Below are 27,264 nucleotides of genomic sequence, written 5' to 3' on the forward strand. Positions count from 1 at the left end.
AATGGCAACAAGAAATCTCAGACAGAGACAGGTAAAAAAATAGCATCTTGCAAAAATATGTTTTAAAGTAATACTCTCCAAGAAATTTAAAAAAAAAGAAAAAAGGAAGAGCTGTGTTTTGGGCAAGTTTCAGTATTGCTTAATTTTTCTTCTGTCTCATTCCTTTTCCAGGAGAGAAGGGAAAAAACCCAAACAAATCCAATAGAAGGTATATAAATCAAGATCCTTTTTCTATATGTTTTCTTCCATTAATTTTTTTTGTATGGAATTGACATACACTGTTTTGAAAACTCCCTTTTCCAAGCCACGTTGGATGGCAGAACATTTAAAAGAGACAAACTGAGCAGGCTTGAGGCTGCCAAAGGATCACATGCTCAGCTGCTCTGAAGCAGACTCCTCCCTTCCGATAAAATGGTGCATGGTTGCACTGTGTTCATTGTCAATAGTCATAATTAGTTTTATTATCTTGAGATCTTAAAAAACTGCACCTCAAAAGCAAAATACCAAGAAACAGAGTGAAACCAGGTGCACTGTGGATGCTGCAATATAAATCACCTAATTCCCAATGCCATTATTAAACCCACATTTCTCAGGCTATGTTGTCATGGCAAGTACGACCACCTACCAAGAGCAACTACCCAGTGGCTGCCGTTGCCACTACTAGAGCGTTTTGGGAAAGCTCTGCCTGAAATCTGTTTTCTCCTCCCAGAAATACATTACCCTAGGAAAGGCTTAGTACATGCAAACAAAACAAAAAAGCAAACAATCAGGCCACTAACACTGTTACTGGCACAACAAGAAGATACCTGATCAAAGTAGTAACAAAAGCAGTATATTTAAGATTACTTCTATTTCAGACATAGCCTAAGAAAGGTGACACAGGACACACCATGAAAGATCTCTCATACACTGATTCAGAAATCAGAGCCATGAAGATAAATCCCGCAAACTATACATGTAGCACAACTTGCAAAAGCACTCCTACTAGTAGGAGAAAGTTGTCTTTCGTGTCTCTAAGGAATACCTAAACACCAACAAAGTCCCTGTTACCAGAGTGACTCTGTAAATAAGTTCCAGCCTGGTGACCCTTCAGCTCTGAAACCCTAGCGACAGAAGAAAAAACAAAATAGGTTTCCAGTCTTAAGTATTTTATTGCTTACACTAAGTAGTAACAGGGGAAAAGCATTTAGCACGCACAAACAAATCAGTTCAGAATGCAGGGGGGTGATAACTAATTAAATTAATTTGAACACCAGGTTATTTAATGATCTTAACCCATTAAGTCTTTGTAAAGTTGATGCCTGCTTTGCATCGCAGTGCTGAGAAACATAGTAAATCAGCTTCTGCAGGGCTCTGCCATGCTATGGCCCGATTACTTCTGTCCATTTATGCAGAGACTGTCCATTGCAATAAACGATCCTGGGATGGCGTACAATGACTGTTCCAAGGCTAACTTTGAAATTTAAGTTCTAAGACTGACTGTAGCACTGTGCAAAATTTATTAGCATTGAAACTTTCTTTTCCCTACTTATTATAGACAACTGGGTAACATATGATATCAATGTGAAACCTTTGGAGCAATTCAAAATGAGAATTAGTTACTTTCAATTTTGAACAACAGCAGTAGATGAAAACCACAGGATTGCTCTGGATTAATGAAATTACTCTTACTACCCTAAATATACTTTCGAATATGTATTTCCGACAATAAGGTTGCCTTAGGTACTTGAAGAATTCATTTCCCAGCAAGATCATGGAGCAGATCCTCCTGGAAACTATGCTCAGGCACATGGGAAAGAGGGAGGTGATTGATGACAGCCAACACAGCTCCACTAAAGCACAAATTGTGACTGACAAATTTGGTGGCCTTCTATGACAGGGTTACAGTATTGGTGGATGAGGGAAGAGCGACTGACTTCATCTACCTGGACGTATGCAAAGCATCTGATACTGTCCCTCAGAACATCCTTGTCTCTAAATTGGAGACGCATGGCTTTGATGGATGGACTACGCAGTGGATTTTCCCCCTTGTGAGACCCTACCTGGACTACTGCATCCAGCTTTTGGGTCCCCAGTACAACAAAGACATGGAGCTGTTGGAGCAAGTCCAGAGGAGGGCCACGAAGGTGATCAGAGGGCTGGAGCACCTCTCCTGTGAAGACAGGCTGAGAAAGTTGGGGCTGTTCAGCCTGGAGAAAAGGCGGCTCCGGGGAGATCTAATTGCGGCTTACCAGTACCTGACAGGAGCCTACAGGAAAGCTGGAGAAGGACTGTTTATCAGGGAGTGGAGTGACAGGACAAGGGGTAATGGGTTCAAGCTGAAGGAGGGTCGATTTAGATTAGATGCTAGAAAGAAGTTCTTTACTGTGAGGGTGGTGAGGCACTGGAACAGGTTGCCCAGAGAAGCTGTGGCTGCCCCCTCCCTGGAAGTGTTCAAGGCCAGGCTAGATGGGGCTTTGGGCAACCTGGTCTAGTGGAGGGTGTCCCTGCCCATGGCAGGGGGGAACTAGATGATCTTTGAGATCCCCTCCAACCCAAACCATTCTATGATTCACAAAGAAGCCATAAATACATTGGGGGTTCTTTAATCCATACAATTTACTATAAGATACCTGATGGGGTTAGAACAATCACATCAGGCATAACAATGACTGAGAATGCCAAGAACAACAAAAATGATCAGATGAATGAATTATGCAAAACACTTGACTATGGTTCATAACTGTTGATATTATGTCTGCTTCCTGAAGCTGAGTCCAGACATATGGTTCAAGTGTCAAGGGCTTTTTGCCCTAATCTTTTGTACAACCGGTGCTTTACTTTGATTATCAGGAGATTGACTGTAAATATTTCATCTTTGATATTGTACACTTCTGGACAGTTATCCCTGGGAGATAAACAAGATGGATGAACTATACGTTTACAGTCAAAGGCCAGCAGACATGTTAATTAGGCAGGCAAGTCAGATACACAAGCTAACGCCCCATAAAACCAATAAGCAAAGCTGCTTCATCTTCAGAAGTTCTGAGAAAGGGTGACCTGACAAATAACATGCTCACCATATTCCTGTGAATCACAGCCTGGTATCCTCATTTTAGTGTCCTGATGCAACTAAATCTGGAATAATCAGGTCATACTTTGTTTAAAGCAAGAAACATCTCAGTCCAGTACTTCAGGGTTTGGAAAACAACTGACTGAAAAGCATATTTAGCTGTTCAGCACTTTGAGGTGTGCCAGCTCCCAGTCCCTTCACCAGCAAAGAGTTTTAAACCACAAACCACTCAAAAATAGCAGAACTAGCAAGACCTTGGAACTCAGACAATAAGAAAGGACTGACTGCACAACTGTGAACACACACTTATTTTGATCTGTGATTCTAGTTTGCATTTGACTGTCTCCAACCTCCTGAATAATTTTTATTCACATAAAAAAAGGTGTTATTTCACCTCAGATTTCACATGCTATTAACACCTTGCTGCATCATAAGACCACCAGAACTGGCAAATGCCAAAGTAGGTCTTTACAAGTGCTCTAAAAGGCAGTTTTGTCACAACAGCTTTAATAGTGTTGATATTTAAATGGATTTGATTTTTAAGACAACTTCACTAGCATTTCTCAGTGTCTTCATATTATATTTCACAGCATCACTACTGTGAACCCAAATCTGTTTTTATCTACCTTCTCTGCTTGCCAGAACAACTCTTCATAGATTTGCAATTTTTTTTATTATTATTTTTAAAATGTGTCCAAGCAATTCCTCTGTTCTTACAGTACCAAGCCTATACTGTTTCATTTTAGAAATCATGCTTTCTGGATTTTGCATTAGTTTTCCTTTCCCACTGCCACATTTCAACCTGTATGTCCTCCATTCATTTTCCATTTTCATTCAACAGCCAAACTCCTTTCAAACAATTTAACAGGCCAGATGGAGGCAAACTGTGGCACAATACCCATTATTCCCAAGCTCTGGGTGTTTCACTTTGTGTCACCCATTTTCTAAAGCAGGAGAGGAACGACCACTGTTTTGCCTAAAATTCCCAGTAACTTTTCTTAGGCACAGCACGTAACAGATGTGCTCTCCTTATGTTTGGCTTTGTAGTCAGTTTTGTATCTTCCATAACAAAATTTAACATCTTTTCAAACCTGTCAAAAATTCTATTCACCTACTTAAAATTTCCTGTCTCACTACGCATATTGCAATCAGACAAAGACAGGTATTCACAGCATTCAAGATCAGCTGTTTCTCTCAGGAGGAGGGAAAGAAGTTCCTGACTAAGCTAACGTATTGCAGCATCACAGTGCTTCAGCAAGTTTTATACACGTGCAAATACCCTTGACTTATTCTAACACAGAGCCCAGCTTGGTGAACATCACCTCTGTTATCTTGCTTGACAGTGCTGTCGGTTGCTGCTCCCACATCTGTGATGAGATTGGATATATGTGCCTCAAATCTCATTCTACTGCAATCCTCTATGGGTTATAGTAATGATCCCTCTGAACATTTCTCTTAATTGAGGTCCAGCAAACTGAGATTTCAAACCTCAAAACAAGAACATGCATGTTTAGCCAGAGGCTAAACTCTGAAGGACTATCACAGATGTTCTGTTCAATTTTCTTACTAAAAATACTCTTGACTGACTTCTTAATCATTTATTTGGGTTGTGATATTAAACACTGCCAAGTTAGTTTACCTACAGTTGTTTATCCTTTGCATTGGCTTATGTGAGCACAGATGAATGATACAGTGGCTGTATACAGAGCAAAAAGAAAGAAGAAATCCTTTTCTACTCCCTTATTTGATTTCTAATTTCTTAGGGGAAAAACACCTTAAACTTCTTGACCACACATTTTCTTCACATCTCCAGAAATCCATATTCTACAGCAGAAAATTACACATTCTGTTCAATGCACTACGATCAGCTGAGGTTTTCTTGCACTCTGTAGAGATCAAAGACTTCCATTCATTTTGCCACTTACTACAAATTATTAGTTACTGGTTTCAGTTCATACCTAAAGTGATCCCTGCAAACGAATTTAAAAATGCAAATTTACTTTTTCAGTGTAGAAATGCTAATGTGAATATACATGCTCAGCATTAACTTCAGTTTGAAAGCACTGTTGCTCCTGAGAGATTAGGGAGTTCTAAAAAACATTTCCAAACTCTCATAACTGACAAATTCAAATCAGTTTATCAAAACTCTGAAATGCGTTTCTTTCCTGTAAGCTATTTCCCTTCTATCTTCCCACCCAACCAGCTCCAAGTGGGACACGTTGATGGGTCACAAGAATCTTCTAGGAATGGAGGGATTGATGGGGCATATCCACACTGCAGCGGCAGCACAACTGTGGGTGCAGCAAGCACACCTTCTCTGAAGCTGCACTCTCTGTGTGTTGCTGGAAACAGACCTCAGGCTGGAATGAAGAACCACTAAGAGCACAGATGATAGGTGTTAAGCTCACATGGGATTCTCTGCTGCCACAGATGTACCAGTTTAAAATCCTCTCCCATCAGTCCTACCAGCTTACAAGCAAAGATGCATCTTCCTCATTGGGACAGGTGGATCCCATCAGGCCATAGCATACCTTGTGTCTCAAGATTCTTTCATGGTTATAAAAACCAAAGCTCTGTCAGACACATCAGTCCTGGAGGCAGATATTAATGTCTTTGGTACGCCTGTTTCTTCCAAAGTCTCTCCCCCCTAGGGGGACTGAGGAAAACGCTACCTGTGCTCCTGAACCTTTTAGCAGTTTTCCTAGGGCCCTGCAATCTCTTTTGCTTGATCTTTGACTTCTTGTTACAGCATTATTAGTACCGTACGGAAGATCAGGAGTGGGTAATAGCCCAAAGGCTGTACTAAGCTCATCAGTGGCCTGGCAACATCCCTGATTGGGGCCCCAGGGAAGCAGCAAACTTCCCTGAAAAGAGGATCCAGTCTGCAGATGGGTGGCTCCATTCTGCTCAGGAGGGAGCCACCGATGACCATAACTCACCATTGTATCGTCTCAACATTGGTCTTAATGCAAGTCTTGTTGCAAGGGGTGGTTGATGTGCCCTTGGTGAGGGTGCTTACACAGGTTCCTCCTTTTCCATCTCATCACGCCCTTCATCTACCATACCCGGAGCCTCAAACGTACCCTGTACGGGTATCTGAGAGGGTAAGGAGGGGTTCCTCTCACAGCTGTGCACAGTAACCTGCTTCCACCCCTCCCTGTCCCCCATCACGTTGCCCTCCTCCTGGCACAAACCGGATCCCAGACCTACCTTCGAGGTGGTCTCTCTGAGCTGGCTGTTGTGCGCCAGAGATGGCAGAGAGACTCTCGGACGCTCCTCAGCCCCAAGCAGAGCAGCTCATGCACCATGTCACACCGCTATCGCCCTCCACCTCGGGGCGTACCTCCGCACGCTCCCCGCAGCCCGAAGCCTGGGTGGCCGCCCGCTCTGACAGGACTCGGCCTGCGGGAGGGCGGCAGCAGGGGGGAGGCAGCAGCCACCGGGCGGGCGGGCGGGCGGCTTCAGCCGGGATAAATCACCCGCGCGGACGGGTGCGGGCTCCGCCCCTTGCCGGCTCGTCCAATCAGCGTGCCCGGACTCAGCCGCGCCGGGAACGCCCCCTGCCGAGCCGCAGTCTCTCCCCGCTCGCGTGGGCCCCGTGCGCGAGCTCCCGCCGCCGCTCGTCACCCTGCGAACCTCCCGCAGTGGTGACACCGCACGGCGGTGACGCGGCAGCCAGCCTAACGGTAGCTTCGGCTGAACCACGCGGGCTGCAGCCAACGGCAGGGCCGAGTGAGCGGCTGCGGGGCTGAACTCCGTTCTGCATGCCAGCTTCAGGGTGGACAGTCTAAAACACTTCAGCACGGGCACGCTGCTGACGTCGTTTGCCTTAACTGCAAACACTCCCTGCGGTTTTCCCGTTCTACCTAGCTCTTACCGTCCCTACTGTATGAAGGAGGCTCCTCCGACATTATTTTCCCTCCTTCGTTTGTTGCAGTAATTCCTGTCTCTTCCACAACCATCGGTCCTGCCCGACTATGAGCTCCCAAATGAGGACATTAAAGTCCCCCTGAGGTACGCCCAGCTCCCTCCCCACTTTGCCTTCCCCCGTCCTCCCCCAGCGGCATTCCTCTCCTTCGCTCCCACCCCCAGATCCCACTTTTCTGCCTCCTCAGATCACAAGGAGACAAACCTGGGCATCCAAGCCAGGCTTTCACTTTCCATAGGTCAAAGTTCTTCATAGCAAAAAATAATACTACTACTAATAAAAATATATATATTAAGAAAGACTTGACTTTTTCATGCCAACTAGTTTATAACTTTCCAGCACAGAATATTTCACCTTTGGCGATAAATGAACAATAGAAAGACCCTTGATTTATCTCTTTCTACAAAAACAAGTTATTTCCTTCTGTTTCGGAATCTGGTTTCGTTAGTCTCCTGGCTCATACTAGTACAGCTTGACTTTGATTCACAATATCCCTCAAAAATAGAAACAACTCTATTAAATTTACATATTTGATTGTAAAACAGTGCATGCATTTTGACAAAATCAATGTTGCTTTCTGCCTCTCAATTATCTACGGTTTTTTCAAAATTCATAAATTGGAGTGTTCTCAAAAAAATACACAGAATTTTTAACAGCTAAATGGTTGGTTAATCAAATGTAGGGAGGCAGCTGAAATTAAGAGATAATTGTCTTACCTGTTGTGACACCATGAACGACTCCTTCCTTGGTCCTGGAACCTAAACAAAGAACAATATTAGGTTGAAAATACATGTTCTTAAGTACTGATAAAGACTAGATGGATGATAAAGAGGGATGACTATATAGATTACATACGGTTGCACACAGTATTTCCTAAGATTATTAAAATTAATTCAAGATAATGCAATCTAAGGGAAAGGGCAAAACGGTCAATAAAGAGCAACTGCATGAATGTATATTGGGTGTAGAAAGGTAAATAATACTGGAAACACTTCTGCAGTTTATTTCTTGTATGTATATGTACTGACTGCCTTGCTATTTTCTTAATGGCCGTGCTAATTAAGCCTCCCACTTTGCAAACTCACATGGATGACTGCACGGAAACCATGTTACTGTTAACATCCTGAGGAGACTCATGCATGCCTTTGCAGAAGATCAGAGCCAAAGTTTCCACAAGATCCTTAAAATTTCATCTAGCATCTCTTCTCCAGATCTCAGTCTGCAGCGGTTAACAACCGGTTTTTAACTACAGAAAGACCTAGAGGTTAAAATCATGGGGAGCTGGTACTGCTAGCCAGATCTAGACAGAAATTAATCTGAAAGGGAAACATTAAGCAGTAGATAGGATTCGAACAGGAAAATGCCACCTGGGTCAAACCCAAGGTCTGCCGCATCCCGTGTCCTCCTTGTCACAGGCACACGTGACAACTTACGTAAAGATTCTGCAGACAGAAACCAAGAGCTAGTACAAGGCTGAGACATAACAAAAGACCTGTGTAAGCAGCGTAACTCTGCCACCCTCAACATCAAACCAGTTTCTGGAACACCTATGTAAAAATACCCTGACTTTTTACCACCCTGCATGGAAGGGAACAATCTCTCCTGTCGTCGATGGGAAAAGAAACAAATTAGCACATACTGCTGTTGAAAACTCCATGTCTTTTTTCCTACCAGAGCTCTACCTGTCCGTTTATAATTTGGCTACGTTTCAGGGATTAGTACTCATCTGTGGACTACGATGCTTAACAACTTGCAATTAAGCATTATAGAGAGAGAGTTTATGGCTCCTAGTTTATTGGCTTACCCTAGTCTGCCTGAGATAGGATGATTTTTTTTTATTACCAAACCAGAAATTGCCTTATTTGTAATGCAATGTTTTTGTCTGTATGTCACTCAGTATTTGAGACATTATAATTTATACTTCTGATTTTGTACTTCTAACATCTATATAATTTTAGCTTAACACTATGTATATAATCATATACAAACCGATACAAACAGAAATATATTAGAAGAAAATGTATGAGCAGAAATACATTAGAAGAAAGCAAGTCTGTCCACAATTCTTTACAATAATACAATTAAACACTGAAATAAAATACAAGTTCATTCATCAATGTGTCTTACTTGCTGCTAGCGCCAATTTATGGAACTTAAGCAACGTATTTTTGGCACCATCAGATTGATTACAGCATTGAAAAGGGTCTGTTGTCTATGAGCTAGAGCAGAAGAATACTCCATGATAAATAAGAGGAAAAAAAATGTTTCATCAAGTAAAGTGACATGTTCCTTTAACTAGCAAATGAAGAGGTTAAACAGCTGAGAAATCTTTCCCCCCTTTATTCTGTTTTTCTCTTTTTAAAAAGCGTGTTTTATCTCAGTGAAAATATTTGCCATTGAAAGAATTGTCCATTTTATTAAATCCAAGGTGTTAATGCCTAAGGACTTGTTTTAGGACTTTGGTTCTCAATCTTGTGGCACCATGAGACCTAGGGAAGCAAAGCACTTTGAACACATGCTGGAATCTAAGCAGATGATGGTTCTACCGACTTCTAGGAAGTGTCTAAACACCATTTCGGGCTTACAGTGTGTCTATACTTAACATTAAGCATATGCTTTTAAATGCATTGTTAGACCTGGCCAGTATCTCGTTCATCTCGTTGAAGTTATTGTCTGCAAGCCAAGCCACTAACGCATGGAAACGTGTGAACAGCAAGTACTCAGTTCCCTAGGGCCGGTGAGAGCTGGATGGTATGACAGAACTCCCTGAGGACCTCTGCAACGCCTCTCTCTCCACAGGGGCGTACGCAAGTTGATTCTTACTTCACTTACCCTGACGTAACACTGCTGTAACCACAATTCATGTAGAAATGCTGGTCTCTTTCTGTTAGCAGAAGACAGGCTTTTCTTTAGCGAAAGCCCGGCTGGCAGACCCATACAGAACAGAGATATGTATAGCCAAATCCATAAATTGGCAAAGAACCAGCTAAGCGGTGGTCCAGACCTTACAGCGATGTTACAGCTCAATACTATCTGCCCCACTACTGCACACTTGCATGGAAGTAGCTGTTTCTGCCATCACAGCTACAACAGGATCTAGAAGTACACTAGGATCTGCCTGAACAGGCTTATAAATACAACAGTTGAATTCTGTAGGACAACAATTCCGTAGGCTGGCAATGAAGGAAAGCTGGTCATCCACATTGTTTCTGACAGAAACTAGCTGTTTTCCATTTTGACATTCCCAAAACATCAATAATCTTGCTCATCATGCCGTGCATAACAGGGGGAATGAAGGCATCAGAGTAGGGATAATACAAAGACCAAGGGACCTAACACTGGCTTACACTCCTTAGGCGATGCAGGAGCAATAGCAGTACATGGTAATGCTACTTTTTCTGGCTATAATACACATTTGTGTGAGGGGAGGGAGAAGCCAAAACCAGAATTTTTGCCTTTGTACAATAAAAAAAAATACAATAGTCTCTCTTAATTTCATTATTTATTATCATCACTGTCATTATTCCAAAAAGAATGTGTGTATCAGCAGTTTGACGATACACTCTTCTTGAGAGACAAACAGACTATTCCAAGCAAGCCTTCCTTGAGATTCAGGTCACTTACTAAGAGATGGTTAAAGCCAAGGAGATGTAAGCCCAAATTAGGGGAGGGAGAAATCATCATCTAAGGAAAACACTTGCTCTCAAGTGCTGAAGCCCATTATTTTACCAGACAGACCTTGAGTCCCTTGACTACTCTGCTGGCTTTTCTACTACCAAAGGAAAATAAGAAAGCTTATGAAAAGAGAGTGCAGCAGAGGAATTGGGATGGTCTTGCCAAATAGGTCATGACTGCGCTGTTCTACTCTAAGGCCATGTGCCAGCTAAGCACAGGGAGTAGTAAACAACTCATCTGCTAGTCGTTCTGCTCCTGATAAACTATTCCCTTGTTCTGTGAGGGTATAACACATCAAAAATGATCAGACTGGAAACTTCCATTCCTGAGCGTTGAACATGCACTCAAGAGTCAATCGAGCAAAAACTTCAGCTCCCTGGTAGCACACACAGAGCTCAGAGGAGCTCTTGAGCAGTACATCACTGAGAGTGTGCAAGAGCATCCTTCTTACTGGATGTAAGGAACTGTAAACAGTTCCTGGTTTCAAAGCAAGTAGGGTAAGTATTGCCAGTCATTTCCTCACTGCTTCACACCACCAACTCTTGAAGGATACATGGAGGCATAGTTTTAAATTTACGGCATACACAATGCAGCACAGGACTGCTGAACCTCAGTCCTCCTTTCTAATCAATGATCAGGCCATTGTTTGACACCAAGAAAAGTCCTGATGCTGTGCTTGTATGAATCAAGACAGAGACACTGATTTCAGCTGGTCAATGCTGAACAACATCAGCAGAGGAATTTAGGAAAAAAACCCCAAACCACCACCTGAAAGCATAACAACACACTATAGACTGTATTGAACAGTATCTGGGGTATTCAAAAGCAGGACAAAGACAGCGGACTGAGGGAAGAAAGAACAGACTTCAGCATGGAGAGGGAAAAAATCCTCAGTTAATCCTTTAATACGCTGCTCTCCCTCAGAGCGCTAAGTTTCCCTCTGTGCCAAAGGGAACTTTTCTTGTGCCAAAAAAAAAAAAAAGAAAAAAAAAGAAGAAAATAAAAAAAAATAAGTTACAATGACCATATTTCATCCAAAGCAGCAGCTTTTGTTAATAGAACTCTTACCAGGTAGAATTCTGTTACAATCTTTCACATAATAGCTAACAGCAACCTGGACAGAAAGGTCCAGATGTTTTCCGTATTTACTTTGATTTCAGTGGGAGACCATATCACCTAGGGGATCTGGACCAAAGACTTTACATCTTATTAATTCTCCACCAGCAATGGAAGGCTGAATGTTATGGAGACGACTGCTGAAACTGAAAACGATTAGCAGGTCCCTCTCAGCCCAATGTTGTTAGGTTCTTTTTTGCAAGATGTCAGGCAGCTTTCACAGCATAATCTGGCTGTGAAACTCATATCTGAAAACCCAACTATAGACATAGGGAGGGAGAAACCTTTGGGAGCTCTAACGAAGTGTGCTGCTCCTCTCCTCTGCTCATAAGGGGGTTTCACCACCTTTTGCACTGCAGCCGTTATCAGCCTATAGAACCAAGAGATTATCACACCAGCCTTTGCTAACGCTGCTCAGGAGAAGAGCCGCCCCTGCTGTGTGCTTGGGAAGTAGACAGAGAAATACCCAGCTCCTCGTTTGCCCTTACCCTACTTGATCCTGTTAAAACTTCAGCTGGGGAAGCTGCAGCTCCCTGCAAGCAGGCATGGGCAGGCACACACCCAGGCACATGAGCTGCCACAGCTCCTGGAGACAGCTTCCAACCAAGGGCTTTTTCACCTGCATGACTGAAACCGTGCATACAGCTCTTTCCCCCTGAAAGGCAGGCATCTGCTGTGGGAAGGATCCTTCACCATTGCTACATTCACATGCATGGGTCCCTGTCACGGCTCAGGGCTCCGCTGTCCTCTGTATTTTGTTCTTGAAATAAATAGCAAGCTTGCCCTCCAAAGTTCAACCTCAGCAAATGCGTCTCTGAAGACAATAAGAAATCTGTTGCCTTTGGAAGCAGAACTAGGTTCAAATATTATTACGGTCTGGAGAACAGGTCGGACACAAAGATTAATTCAGTACACAATGCAGGTTTCTAATACAAATCAATCAATGACTCTAGAAGCATGGTCAGGAACTACAAGAAAAGAAAATAAAAAATAAAAAAAGAAAGCCCTACCCCTGAAAAATAACTTTGGTATCAAGCACAATGTACAGTGAAAGAACACCGATTTTGATATACTGAAAATGAGCAGACACTCATTTTAAAATAGACTCATCTTACAATTAGTTTTCAAAATGACTGCCATCTCTGTTGGCAAGAGTACTGAGCTTTGCTATGGCTCAGCGGAGAAACGTGTATTCCAAATGAGTAGTCCAAACTATCTGGAGCAGAAATAATTTGTTACAGACTGGCAGTAGCCTGCAAGGGCAGAGGGAATCCTGAAAAGACATCAGAATTGCCGAGACCTCCCATTTAAAAAAAATAAGAAATGCCTCCAGTTTTCATCTCTGTTTAACTTCTCTTTGGTATCTGTGCACATCTCCCTAGTCACACACAGCGTCCATTACAGAACTGACCTGCTACAAAATCAGCAAAAAAGAAGAGACCTACAGAAAAGGGTATCTTTCCCCCTCCATTCCTTTATAAACCAACTCTGATGAATAGGAGAAATAGATCCTTTTTTTTTCTTAAATGACTACTTATTCATATGGTCTTGGCAGATTCTTTTCCTGTGGATGTTTCATGGCAGCATTTGCAAGATAGTCCTCTAAAGCCTGATAAATGCTAAGTGACAATGATGATCGTGCAATGAAAGTACCGACCTGGGATTTGAAAAGAGTTTTAGCCCTGGCTCTGTGGAAGGCTCTTGTGTGGCCTAGGTAAGTGACTTAACTGCTTTGCTACCTTGGGGTCTACCTGCCCTACATCATGAACTACAGTGGCTCTTCCTTGAGAAGTCATGGAAAATATCTGCTATGGATATGCAATAGTAAGTACAGAACATGAAGATAATTCGAAAAATGAGGAGATGACACTTTGCCATACAAAATGTTACTGTCGACATGCCAAGCAGTACGCACGGCTTATGCTCAGTTCCTGAATTAACCTCTCAAGTTTCTTCTCTTAAAATCCCACTTAAAACCCACGTGTTCTATGGGATGCTGTGAAGCTACCTTCCACTTCAGCTTTTACATCTTTTTTTTTAAAATTTATTTTTACTCTGCCAACTACCCCTTCAGCCTTAACCTAGCAAACTTCTTGAATAGAGTGCCAGCTAGTGAGCTGTACTGTAAGGCACTTCTTACGATACGACCTCATTCAGTATGGCGTTACAGATGTGGCTCCACAGGGCAGTAATGCACAGCCAGCAAAACACCATGACATAAGAACCAACATTTGCCTTCAAAGAACTGGAGCTCTGGAGGGCACAATTCTCCTTTTATTTGTTTTGTAATGGTCTCCTATGAGTGGTTAATTTTTTTTTTTTTTTCTTGCAGAATAGGTCTGATGAGGATCCAGCAATGAATGCCAGGGTACACCGACCAGCAGTGCGATCTCTGCTGCCCACCTACCCACATAGAGGACGCCTTCTTTCGTCTTTCCTGCCGCTTCTGCCACACCCTGCTTGGTTTTTTCTGCTGCTGCTACGACTCCCTCCTTTGCCTTGGAAAGTCCTTTCATGAACACATCCATGGCTGAAGAATTTCTTCACACAGCTCTAGAGGAAAAATTATACAGTACACTTTCAGTAAGATTTTTTTCCAGTTTTTTATCCCAGAAAGGGAAGAAAATTTTATTCAAACCAAATGAGATCACAATTACTTAAAAATTATATTGATACCCCCATATTATGTAGCTTTCATCCACATCTCTACTAGCAATACACAAACACATCTCTGTATGTGAGGTTGCACTCAGTATTTCAGATAGAAAGAACAGTGAAATCATGAATCACCTTTACATTTTCTCACATGCTGCCATACATAACGAGTTAAATAGTGCTGCAAGACCAGCTCCCTCAATCCAAGAAAGGCTTGGGGATCCTCTTTCCACAGAATCCTACAGAGAGGTTGCTGATAACGCAGGTCTGGTTGGAAGATGGATTCATTGATACGATAAGTCCTTTTCTTGCCTACCAAGGCATCATTTCCTCCATAGGACAGTTCTGTTCATGTGCTGATTGCAAGATATAGCCCCGTGATTTGATGATACTCCACCTCTCATCCAGAAGAAAAAATTATCTTAAAGAAACACTAGCAACTTAAAAAAACCCAACCAAAAAACCACCACCTTCTAAATGACAAATGTTCACTTGTTATAAGGAGCTGCCATTAAAACCCAGGAGGACTGGAGCAAATAGAAAACGCTGCTTTTCCAGTAGTCCAGCATTTTGTGCACAGTCCACATCACTCCTCTGGAAATTGAGTTTTACCGAATAGGTTCTTTGCGTGTATCAGGACTGAGACAAAATTTTACTAAAAAGCAAAAGCAAGAATGCAGGATTGTAAAAGCACTGCACTAAAGCCACCAAGCGAGTTCTGTGGCAGCTATGCAACCCAGCGCTACACTGAAACTACTAAAACAGTAATAAAAACCAACAAGTCAGGGTCCCTTCAACGAATCTGTTATCGATAGTCCTTTCTATTCCTCCACCCACACAGAAAGAAGTGCTGCCTGTTATTTTCTTTGCCAGAGGCTGAGTAGGAGGAAGGGATGTCTAGGAAGGCATCTGGGCTGCTGCAGCTTTCTACTAACTCGTGATGAGTGTGTGAAGAAAGGCAGTATTTGTGCTCCAGCCAAACTGCCTACGGTACCTGTCACCCTGGGGCTGGAGTGCCTTATACACACAGAGACAGGGGGACGCAGGCCCTAGCCCAGGGGACCCTCCGCCTCCCCCACCAAGGGGGTCCCCAGTCACGACCGCGGGGGGGTGTATATCAAATAACGCACAGGCACCTGCAAAGGGAGGGAGAGGGCGTGGTGACGATATGTATACATACATATAGAGAGAGAGGCACCTACCGAGGAGGGCAGGGCGACGTGACCGTAAGGGCACCCACTGGCTCTGGCCGACGGCACAGGGCGGCCACAGCGCCCGGCTTCTCCTCCCTCCCCGTGCCCACAAGAGGACGTTCAACAGGAAATGTATCTATATATAAAATATTTCAGATATTTTACATATATATGATTCTATGCGTGTATAAGGTACATACAGGCACCCCTACGGCTACACAGACGCAGTGAGCCCAGCCCTCGGCAGCACCGACGCGGAGCGGAGCCGTTCACGCCCGCCGCGCCGCTCCCTCCCCGCGCCCGGAGCGCCCCGGGGGGCCGCCGCCACCCCGCCGCGGAGCGGAACGGAACGGAACGGAGCGGCCCCCGCGCCCCCAGCCGCCACCGGAGACGGCGCCCACCCCGCCCCGCCACTTACCGCCGGCCTCCTCCGCCACCGGCGACCGACCCGTTCCGAGGAGGCGTGGGGCGTGGAGGGGGGGCACGGGACGGGGAGGCGGAGGGCGAGGCACGGAGGGGCCCGAGGGGAGCTGCCCCTTCTCAGCACATCCCCGAGGCGGGGGAAAACGGGCCGGGTCTGCTGGCGCCACCCCCGACGGCAGCCCCGCAGGCGGCGAGTGTGAGGGAGAGGCAAGGGCGAGGGGTGGAGAGAGGATGCGCCGCGGGAGGGAGGGAGGGAGGAGCGGAGGGATGCAGGGAGGCTAACGCCACGCTGCCCCGCCTTCTCCCGGCCCACCCTCTGCTGGGGTTTCCGCGGAGGGGCTGCGCTCCCCCCCAGCCCGGCCACCCGCGCCCACCCTCTCGCGTCCTCCGTGGGAGCGAGGTGAGAGGCGTGATAAAGTGGGAGCACTTGTTCCATCGACGCAGACCAAGAGAGGAACAAGAGTAAAAGGGAGACCAGGAGACTCGGTTCCCCTGTGACACTGCACGCTCACCACTCGCTCAAAAGACTGGAGCACCGCATCTTAGAAGAAGTGTAAGGAAGCTGTTGATGGTGGCTGCAGTACACCTATGTTTTACTTCACCTTTCACTTTGCTAAAGCCTTACAAAATCTCCTCAAGCATCTAGTTGCTTTTTCTTCTACTTCCATAGCTTTGGCCATAAGTGGCTAGGGTTCAATGCCAGTGTTCCCACAACGTTCACGATCCCAGCTCATTTTTTAAGTGCAGGACGTGATGCTCTTGCAGCTGTAATTTGAGTCTTAACCCTATTGCACACAGAAAAAAATCTTCATCCCTAATCAGGAACACTATGAGAAACCTCACCTTACTCCTGCTAGATTTGCCCGACCCCTACACACCTCTACTAGCATCCTCCACACCTCTCCTAGCATCCTCCACCATATACTCCGTGGCCTCTGCTATTAAAGTCTTAATCTGATGCATAGAAGTCGGGTTTTCCCCAGAAAGGGAAAGTTATCAAAGCTCTCTATTTTGGTAGCAGAATTTAGGCATGAAAAGCCAAGATCAGTAGGAGACAAGGCATTAGAACAGATGGACCTTCAGCTTCAGTACATCAGTTCATATGCTGTATAAAATCCTGCAAGACCTACAGAAACAGTTTGTTTTTTATTGCACTCCAGAAGGAGAAACAGAACACGGTATAGATGAGATACAGGGTTGTGAGCTGCAAGGAGCATCTTTCATCCATCATCTTGTGCAGACAGCTGATGCATCCCTGGTTTTGTTTTCATTCTGAACACGTAGTGCAGTCTTCCTCTTGTCAGGTTTCTTCATAAGCCTTAATATTTCTATACTGTTTGGTAAACTTTCTTTTGGTTCATTCCACTACTAGTTGTAATCAACCAAGCATTCAACAATATATTTTATTTCTTTGTGTAAGAAGGTGTGGACTGAGAATACAAATCATTCCCTCATAATTCTGCCCTCAAGAAAAGCCTTAAAAAAAAAAATAAATTGAAAAGATTCCAGGAATTAAATTACATGAGGTGCCTCATCTCATTCATCCCATGCAGCACATTCACACTTAGTAGTGTAAGAACTAGATGTGGTATGTCTATTTCCTCCCAGTTTGGGGGAGAGGAAAATAGGTATAGTTTCAGGCAGTAAATCAAAGTGAATCAAAATCATATTCTTTCCACATTTTGTTAACTGGCCCAGCAATTTATATACCTTAGTATATAACTTGGCTCAGTGAAAGCCACTCCCTCAGTCATTCTCTACTACCCAGGCCAGTAAACTTAGACCCAAAATCAGAATTCAAGTGAATATTTCACTCCTTATGTAAGTATTACCTTCCAGGTTTGAAGAAGCCTTTTGTTTCTCTAGCATGCAAACGACTATGAGCATGAAATTTTGCTTTTTATTATGCTGATGTAAATCTGGATAGACTTATTTAATTATGTTGGCAATAACAGAGAATCTAGTATGATAAATAACCGTGTATATTTATGGGTCTATTTCTGAAAACTTTACAAAGAAGAGCTCAGATGTTTGCAAATCCTAACTTTTGCAAGGGTTCTTTTTTTGCCTTGTGTTTATCAAAGGGAGGCATTATGTTCTGCTCTTAAACAAAGTGACAGCTTGTCATTTGATAAAATCATGCAGCTAGAAATAGAGAGGTAAAGGCACGAGGGATCAGTTACCACAGTAGAAATAAAGCTTAAAATTTCAGCTGTAGTTTTCAAAATAGGCAACTATTAAATTCTAAATCAGAGGGTAAGAGGCACAGGAGGAAAAAAAAATAAAGTACAAATGTTGACACAAGAAATTCTTCATTCTGAAAATGGATGGAACTTAAGTAGAAAACAGAATTAAATATGATAGGGAATTAACATTGCATCTGCAAGGTAGTTCCTATTTAAACCACATTGTCTACAACAGCTAGGTGAGGTTTTTTTAGGTTGTCTCCTCAGTACTATTAGTGTCACAGTAAGTTCTCCCCTGAAGCCTTTCCTGTCTGAAGAAAGGATAGTAGCGAGCAGATTGCCCACTGATTGCATTTAAAACAAATCCTTATTTAATGACACTGTTTACTTTGCATGAGCATCTAGAGCAAAAATCAATTAAGTAGTAATAAAACCTCCTTCAATCCATCTTGCGTTGCAGGCTAACTTATCGGTTTAGTTGCTAGTGATCAAGTAAATCTACTTTATCACTATGAAAAGAACAATTATTGACAACCGAACAATGGTGCAGAGTAAAACTGGTCAGAAATTACTGTCTTCAGGTTAAAAAATTCAGATGTAAAACTCTTCATGTGGAAACACTGGAAAGGGGTGCTTCTTGAACACTACATATTAAATTGAAAGCTTTCCCCTTTTTATTCAAAGTGTGAGTCACACAGGCTCTCTGTGTTACCACAGAACAGATAGGTGATGTTACTCAGAGAAAGGTACCTTTGAAAACCTGAAAAGCTGCAGTATGAAAGGAAGCTGTCTTAGGGCAAGCTATTCACAGGTAACATTGATTATTCCACTGCAGGGTCTTTCTACTGATTGCAGATAAGTGGAAAATGGTCTTAATTTGATAAATCCGTTAACTGTGTGAAACAGTGCCTTTTTCATGCAAATATATTTGCGTCTTTGGGTTTCTTACAGAAAAGTTTACTACGTGCATTGCTTTAGAGGCAACTGGGAGTTCAGACCATTTTCATAGACTCTTGCATCACAACTTTTGCATTTCTTTTCTCACTCAGGCCTCCATGTGGGCCATTGCTGTCGTCACTGACCATGCTGTAACTACCTGTGTGCATGAGCAATTTCTGACAACTCAAAAACATGCTCAATTTCACAAAAAAGTTGAATATGACCTCTCATTTGCTTACACATAAGCCTGAGGTTTAGCATGTCATTATCTTAATACTTAGCATGCTCATAAGCGTTGTAACGTAACACTCCAGAGCATGCACGTGCCTCATTTGCATGGTGTTTCCAGTGATGTTTGCTCAGCTGAAGGTTAAGCACATGTATTAAAGCCTTTGTACAATCAAGTTGCAAGTTGTCATTTCAGAGTTAGTTTTCCAGTGGAAGCATTATGTTTATTAATTTTAAATCCATATCCATTATTGTGCAGCAGTTGCCATTTCCAGTTCATTCCTATTGCAAAGATTTCTGCTTGTGAACTCTTTTGACAGATATAACTGGGTGCTGACTATGGACTAGGTCACTGGATGTCCACTGTCATGCCATGCAACCATTGACAAGAGACACGAATGGAGCTGAAGCAGGTTTGTTTGAAATTCAGATTGACATTCTCGATGTCTTTGTGCATAAAGGGTCCTTCACTTCAGATCAAAACCAGAGCACAGACAGAACACCTCACAGAGACAGACCTCCATGACCAGACCTAGCTCCAGCCTTTATTCTTGTTGCTTTTCCTGTGCTTCTGATTTACCTGTTCTGGCATCATGTTCTTACTCAGAAACCTCATTTGTCTGCAGTTCCAGCCCTTGTGTTTGACATAGTCAGATCAGACAATGGGTCTAGTCCTTCCTGATGTCAGCTCCGGTGCACACAGCACGGCATGTACCATCTCATGTCTGCAAACTACAGGCCAAGGCCAAGCCATGTCCGGCTTCAGGCCAGAGCATGTCCAGTGCAGGTGGATGCGTCAGAGATCTAACCAAGAAAAATGTGCATGGGTGGAGACCGTGGAAGAAGGACGGCTTCTTCCCTAAGTCTTAACATTTGAAAAAATTAGGCTGGAACTTAAAGCATATCTGAAAAAAACCCCACATGTATATCTCCACTGAGGTCACTGAACCTCAAATTCCTTCTTCCAAACATGAACAGTATAAACATTCTCAAAAGAAAAGTTCACCAGAATATTTTAGCATAGGTAAAACATAAGGGGAAGACGTATGAGGAGAGGCTGAAGTCCCATGGTTTGTTCAGCCTAGAGAAGAGGAGACTGAGGGGAGACCTCATTATGGCCTACGGTTTCCTCACGAGGGGGAGCGAGGGGGCAGGCGCTGATCTCCTCCCTGTGGTGACCAGTGATAGAACCCGAGGGAACGGAATGAAGCTGCAATGGGGGAGGTTTAGGTTGGATATCAAGAAAAGGTTCTTCACCGAGAGGGTGGTCGGGCACTGGAACCGGCTCCCCAGGGAAGTGGTCACAGCACCGAGCTTGACTGAGTTCAAGAAGTATCTGGACAACACTCTCAGTCATGTGCTCTGATTTGGCTGGTCCTCTGTGGAGCCAGGAGTTGGACTCGATGATCCTTATGGGTCCCTTCCAACTCAGGATATTCTGATTCTATGATAAGATTTCTTCCCAAAAGCTACTCAGGCATAGCTCAGTCATTTTGGGTGATTTAGTATGTATATGTATATGTATATGTATATGTATATGTATATGTATATGTATACGTATATGTGAGAGAATATTTACAAAGTGTATTAGATATTAAAAATGTTTTAACTGAGACAGTTAAATATGCCAAAAACCCCACATTGGAGATATGTACACACATACACACACATGTGTATATATACATATATTTAAAGAAGGTTGATGTACGTCTGAGCTGGTAAATATCAGCCCAACTATGCCAATCTTGACATAACTCTAACCAACAGAAAGAAGGGTCTCACGGCTTTATACCACCTCTGTTACAGGCAAAACCTGTCAAGGCTGAAGTTACAGAGACATCGCACCTTTCAGAGGCAATGGTAACATTTCATAAATTAATTAATTTATCTAGGCTGGAAATTCAGTGCTGAAGGGCAAAAGCAACTCTGTCTGTTGCACCTGAGACGTTAAGCAAAGCTGTACTCTGAAAAGCAACAGCTTAAGTGCCCAGGAGGCCATCTGGCAGCATGTTTCTACTCAGGGACACCCAGTACATCAGATGAGGCTGACCTAAGGGTGCCTGGCAAAATCAGTGTTGATTGTTCTTTAAGATGTTTCCCGTTACTCAGCACCAATGGGTTGACTGTAATGGAAAGAAAGAATCATCTTCCTCACATGTGATGCAACGTTAGCAGTATCTCATATAACTGGAAATGCTAATGCTAGAAAGGCGGGAATGGTCATGCAGGGTCAGGACTGACGCCTGTCTTGTCCCAAATCCTGTTTGAGTGACAGGCCAGCACTAGATGTCTCCAAGGTCAATGATAAGACTGCATGCTCTAAAGTAGCCTGCTGCAAATATAGGTATCTGAGCCAGTGCAGGCACAGCACATTAATTACCTGGATGGCAGCATTTCTCAAGAGATACAAGGCAGCAGCTTTAATTAGATACTAAAGGTAGTTACCAGCAAACTGTTTAAACAAGTGCAAAACCCATACAGGAGCATACTTCATTCTATCAAACTGTCGTCTTTCTACAATTTCTGAGGGAAAGTAGACATCACACAAAAGAAAAGCAGCAGTTTTTGTTCAGATCACACTTTTGCAATCAGAGATATTAATAATCCAGAGGTGATAAGCATATGAGCAATCCAAACACATGACTGCATCTTCACACAGAAATTTGTGTTTTTCATGTTGCTTGTGAACGAGCTTGCTTTATTGCTAGAAGTCTGTTATCTGATAAATTTAATAAACAGAAGTTCTATATATCTGATGTTCACCAACATTTGCTACACAAAAAGGAGATTCTCTTTCTGAACATTCAGTGTGTGCAAAAAAACCCCAATGATATACATAACAAGTACATAAAGACTACATAGTTTGTTTGATTATGTTTTGCCATATCAACCCATAAGAAAAACCTAAAGTTTTCTCTGGAAAAAGCAAGACATTATTCTCTTCTCACTTCTCTGATTCCAACACGCAGGCTTCCCAGCCAAGTGGGACCCTTAGATACTGTTGGGTGCTGCCATACCAGTCACCAAAAACTCATGACACGGTTATCAGTTGCCAGCGCTTTTTTTTGTAACGCCAACTACAGGTCCAATTCAACTCCCATTCATGCTGACATTAAACCAGAGATTGACTTGGAGGAACTAAGAATAACAAAAGGAAATATCTCTCTAAGAACATTATCTGTTTTCGTTTCTTTGGCTCCATTATTTATTACATGGAACCACTTATTGGAATCTGATCTCAGTGCAATCTCCAACCCATGGGTCTGTACCATCTTGTCTATGTTTTTATTGCCACAAAACATTTAGGCGTTGTCTTGATTTAAAATTCTTAATTTTAAGGCAACACCTGGGCTATTAAGATTTATCTATATGCAGCACTAAGCAGGGCATGGAGTGATTGCAGGAAGCCATTTCAGATTTCTTCACAAGGGGAAGTATACTCAGGCTTGGGCAATGTAGACAATCAATAGAAAAAAAAAGTTTATTTTTCCTCATATTCATGCACAAAATAAATGTAAATGTAAATTTAATTTAATTTAAATTACCATTCCAGTTACAGCCTCAGGCTCAGATCTTGAAAAAAGATTACCTTAGAAACATTTAATTTCTGTTAGGCTCTCCAATTTGTTTCAATTCACAAGCAGTTTGAAGCGTTCACATTCGCGGTGATGCCCAGGAGGCAGGAGAAAAAGACTTGAAAGATCACTTAAGTAAGGGACAAGTTAGTTAGGTAAGGGACAAAGGGAGACCAAAGGAGCAAATGTGGTGGCAGGAGTCACAATGAAAGGCCACAATCAAACGCAAGTCAAATTTGTGTAGGCATCTCAATGAGGGGTTTGTCCAGAAAGGAATTATAAGTTGTTAGTGGTTTCTGGGGAATGACTTTTCATGCATGAAGATTGATGGGCATGAAATGTTTCCAAACAATCATTAAAGGTCAGATGGCACAGGCACCTGGCAGAAGGGAGGCAAGAACTGGCATGTTGGCAGCAGAAAGGAGGTGGTCGGATCAGTAAGGACAGGCTACAGGGAGCCTGGAGGTGTGCTGTCCAGGAGCAGCAAGGGACAGTGAGGACACACAAAAAGAGAGGTCATATGGTGGAAGCAGCGTGCTAGGAAAATTATTGCTCCAGCAGTTTATTGAGGGGATACTGGAAAAAGATTGCATTTGTCAAAGTCGGGGTAGAAGCTGTATTTGCCAAAGCTGTCATTTTAAATGCCCTATGTCAGCAATGTCAGAGTTACCGCAATCACGTCCTACCTCTGCTGGGATAAAAGTTGGTAAGTCCCAGCTGTAGGAGTGCCTACTTCCCAGGCTGTTCATACCATCAGTGACTCTAAGGCGACTCACTGTCAGACTGAGAGATATTCAGATTTTCATGCTTGGGTGAGTGAAGTCAGTCACCCAAAGCAGCTAAACAAGTGGGCAGATTTTCAGCATTGTTTTCTGAACAGCTCAAAATCGGTTGCCACCGAAAACAGGGCTACTGATTTCGTTAATCTAAATAGGCTTTTTTCACTTAGACAGTTAAGGCTTTGCACTGTCCTGAAGGCGCATTCACTACCCAGTGTTGTGGCTCAGACCCCTCAGTAGTCATTCTCCTGCTATGTGCTCGGTGTAAGAAATCCAAATGATCTTGCCTGAAACAGCTGAATCTCCTTTTTTAAAACAAGTAGTCATTTCTCTGTATCTCCAGGAAAAGCATCCTAAAAGACTGGTCTGCTTTCATATTGGGCATCTGCTATTGGGCCTCTGCATTTTCCCCTGGGCCAAAATCCTAGACACACACATCCTTTGTGTTTTGAGACACAGATGCAGAACTTGTGCAGAATCAGAGTCTCAGAATCAGTTTATCCGCTCCTCATGGTCCTAATCTACAGGAGATATTCAAAATATTTTCGAAGTTAAATTTGTTTTCCCTATCAATATATTTTTGTATTCACTTTTTATTAGCACTCATAACTGCTGATGAATGCCCCATTGTGCTTGATGTTTTACAGCCATGATCAGACAATATTCTTTGCTCAAAAGGGCTTATTATCTTGGTTTCATGACAAGATACAAACAGGGAAATAAAGCACAGATGAAGAATGTGAGAAGGAGTGGTGATAATGAAACAGATGAACCATTCACAATAACTGATAATCCCAGGTCACTGCCTGCCTAGGTACCCAGTGCCCTCTGAAATGAGAGTTTAGCATCCCTGTAGCTTTTTTAGCAGTGAACTTAGAATATGGAGTGGATTGTTTCTCATCAGCTTTCACTGTAATCAGCTGTTTGCAGCCAAGGTCCACATGTGTTCAACCTGTGGCTAACACACCACAAGATGCTGCCTTTGTTGCTGCAATTTCAAGCTTCTCTGAAAAAGACTGATCTGATTTGCTGTACAAATAAAAGATTCCTGGTTATGCCGCTGCTCAGAAATGTCTGTGTCAAGATGCGTTGAACTTGATGCATCCTTTTACACACCACACAAACCCATTCAATATCTTCTTCCTTTCCGTGCCACCAGGCACAGTGCTGTTCTGGTTAGGAGCAGCAGAACCTAACTGTTACTGTCCCTAATCAAGGCCCTCTCACAGGTAACAGTTTATATGTTTTGACTACAATCTACGTTAAGCGTTTGTACATAAACTGTTTATAAAGGGCTAATGTGTTTTCAATGTTTCAATCAATTGATAATAATTATTATTTACTGCTAATATCTAACCAAGCAGTAAATTGTTTGTACCTGTAGCATACACTCATCAGTACTATCTTCTGCCAGCATGCTCATAACCATGTTACTAGGTACTTATGAAACCCCCTTGAAATATTAAACTCTTTCAGAACTACTTGAAATGGGCATAAATCGAAATTGTAAAGAATTTCTTCTCGCTATTCATGAGCCATATGCAGCTTTCATTATTCTATGACTAGCTTGAATGCTCTGCTAAAGGAAGGTATTCCCCATCATCAGCAAGCTTATGTTTCAATTTGAAACGTGTCTGATGACATACTTTTAAACTGAACACTCAGCTTCCTGCATGAACTTTCATGTTCTTCACTTAAAATCAGCGTGCTGAACACCTTAAAGAAATGGTGAGTATTGTATTTCCATTTAGTGATTTGAAAAGATTGTGTCACTGCTACAGTTGTCTATTGTGGATAATATAGCATTCACTCTTGGGGGGGTCATCTGTGCAGTGAGGTACTAACAGCCTCAATGAGAAAATGAGACCTTGACACCTCATTAAGCCATCTCGGTCTGAGAACAGCATTTCCAGCATCTTTCACATTTTCCACAAGTCAGCTATATTGCTCCCATCCAGCACCTTCTCAACATAATGTTATAATTTTGCAGTTTTGGCACATCCAGTGCGTAGTTATTGAAAACCATCCTCTCCTGCTTTTGACTTCAGTGATCTCCATTTGAATTTACCTGTCTGATTGGTGCTACCATTTAGTCCAGCTCTGTGGAAGGCTGATTCCTTGCAGGGACCACAGAACATTTTACATCAGTTAGAGAGTGTCTCTTTATGGTCTACGTTGTTGCTAAAACTGTGGGATTGGGATTGTAGAAGATAATGTTCTTACATTGTATGATAATTTCAGTCAACCTTTAATAAGGAGTTGTCTGAAAACACAACTACTGTATTGTAATTCTGCAACAATACTACCTCTTTGTCTAAGTCAATTTTACCACTCAAGAGAGAAAATAGGGGTTAAAGAGAATTGATATTGCTAGTTTAAAATATTGTGTAAAACACATACCAATTAATCTAAAAGAGATTCTCAGTGATGATGTAGGAATTCTGGTATTCCTAGTGCAATATCAGTTATTGTATTCAGCAAAACAGGAGGAGGTTGAGGATTTTTCTTTTGTTAATCTTTTTGTTATTGCAAGATGCTCAGAAACATTTAAAGACTTCTGCTCAATAAGCAGCAAGGAATACAGATGCATACCTGAACTATACAATCTTTAAGCGCATTTCCTGGCACAACTGTAATCCCAATACAAATTTATGGAAATGATACAGAAGATAAAATCTGCATCTACTCTCTTGTGGGTGTAGACCTGAAGAAACTGCTAAGAACAGAGGAGGAAGAGGAAAAGAAGTTGAGGTAGAAGTGAGCTGGAAGCAGAGCTTACAACTGATTATACACATTGCTCTATTTCTCCGTTTTGCCTCATCTGTTGTGATGACTGAGATGACTGTGATCAGCTCTGGACATGAAACTCCAGCCCATGAGCAAATCTGAGACTTAACAAGGTTGAGGAAAGTGGGGAGAGGGGAAAGCAAGAAACCTGATTGTCTGTCTTACCTACTCACCCACCTTCAGCAGAACAGTTAATCAGGGCAAGAACTGCAAGTGCAGTCACCTGTTTTACAGTAAGCGTTATGAATTTTCCAAGTATTTGCCAAGTCCTTGGAATTTTAAGGAGAGTAATTTATCCTGCTGACAAAATAAAATTAAATAGTAACTATTTCAAAACAAATGTAAAAGAAAATGTTTTGGGTTTTGTTTTGGGTTTTTCCCCCACTTTAAACCTTGCTGACACATTTCAAATAGATTATAAATCCATTATTTTATGACTTGATAGAGTGTGTTGAAACACATACTTCAGGAAGGGTTAAGTCCTTTCTTTGATTGAGGCCTTAACAAGTTTGAAACATAATTTTTAAGATTATAATGTCATTGCAAGACATTTTAACGTGATGACTTACGGGGTTTGATTTGTCAGGAAAGGATTATTGGCATTGAAAATTTGCACACCATACTGAAGGATGAAAAACTCACAAGCATAATATGAATTAGTTATATCTTCAAAGTGCGTTCATGATAGGTTTTAAAGTAAACTTAGTATTACAAGAGTTTAAAAATCC

General features: G+C 42.5%; 1 protein-coding gene across 2 annotated transcripts in view; it reads right to left on the reverse strand.

Moving 5' to 3' along the window:
* Window positions 1-16,279, reverse strand: part of SNCA (synuclein alpha) — a 72,542-nt gene extending 56,263 nt beyond the window's left edge. Inside the window, exons 1-4 of one of the 2 annotated variants that reach the window (XM_054824204.1) lie at window positions 16,038-16,276; window positions 15,629-15,755; window positions 14,179-14,324; window positions 7,697-7,738 (exon numbers count right to left, since the gene is read on the reverse strand). In XM_054824204.1, the coding sequence (XP_054680179.1) occupies window positions 7,697-7,738; window positions 14,179-14,299 (163 nt within the window). In that variant the 5' untranslated portion in view covers window positions 14,300-14,324; window positions 15,629-15,755; window positions 16,038-16,276. Of the gene's footprint in view, window positions 1-7,696; window positions 7,739-14,178; window positions 14,325-15,628; window positions 15,756-16,037 lie in introns of both variants that reach the window. The other variant, XM_054824205.1, reaches the window with a different exon arrangement.
* Between the last annotated feature and the right edge of the window lie 10,985 nt (window positions 16,280-27,264).

Source organism: Grus americana, chromosome 4 (genome assembly GCF_028858705.1).
Source record: "Grus americana isolate bGruAme1 chromosome 4, bGruAme1.mat, whole genome shotgun sequence".
NCBI classification, from domain to species: domain Eukaryota; kingdom Metazoa; phylum Chordata; class Aves; order Gruiformes; family Gruidae; genus Grus; species Grus americana.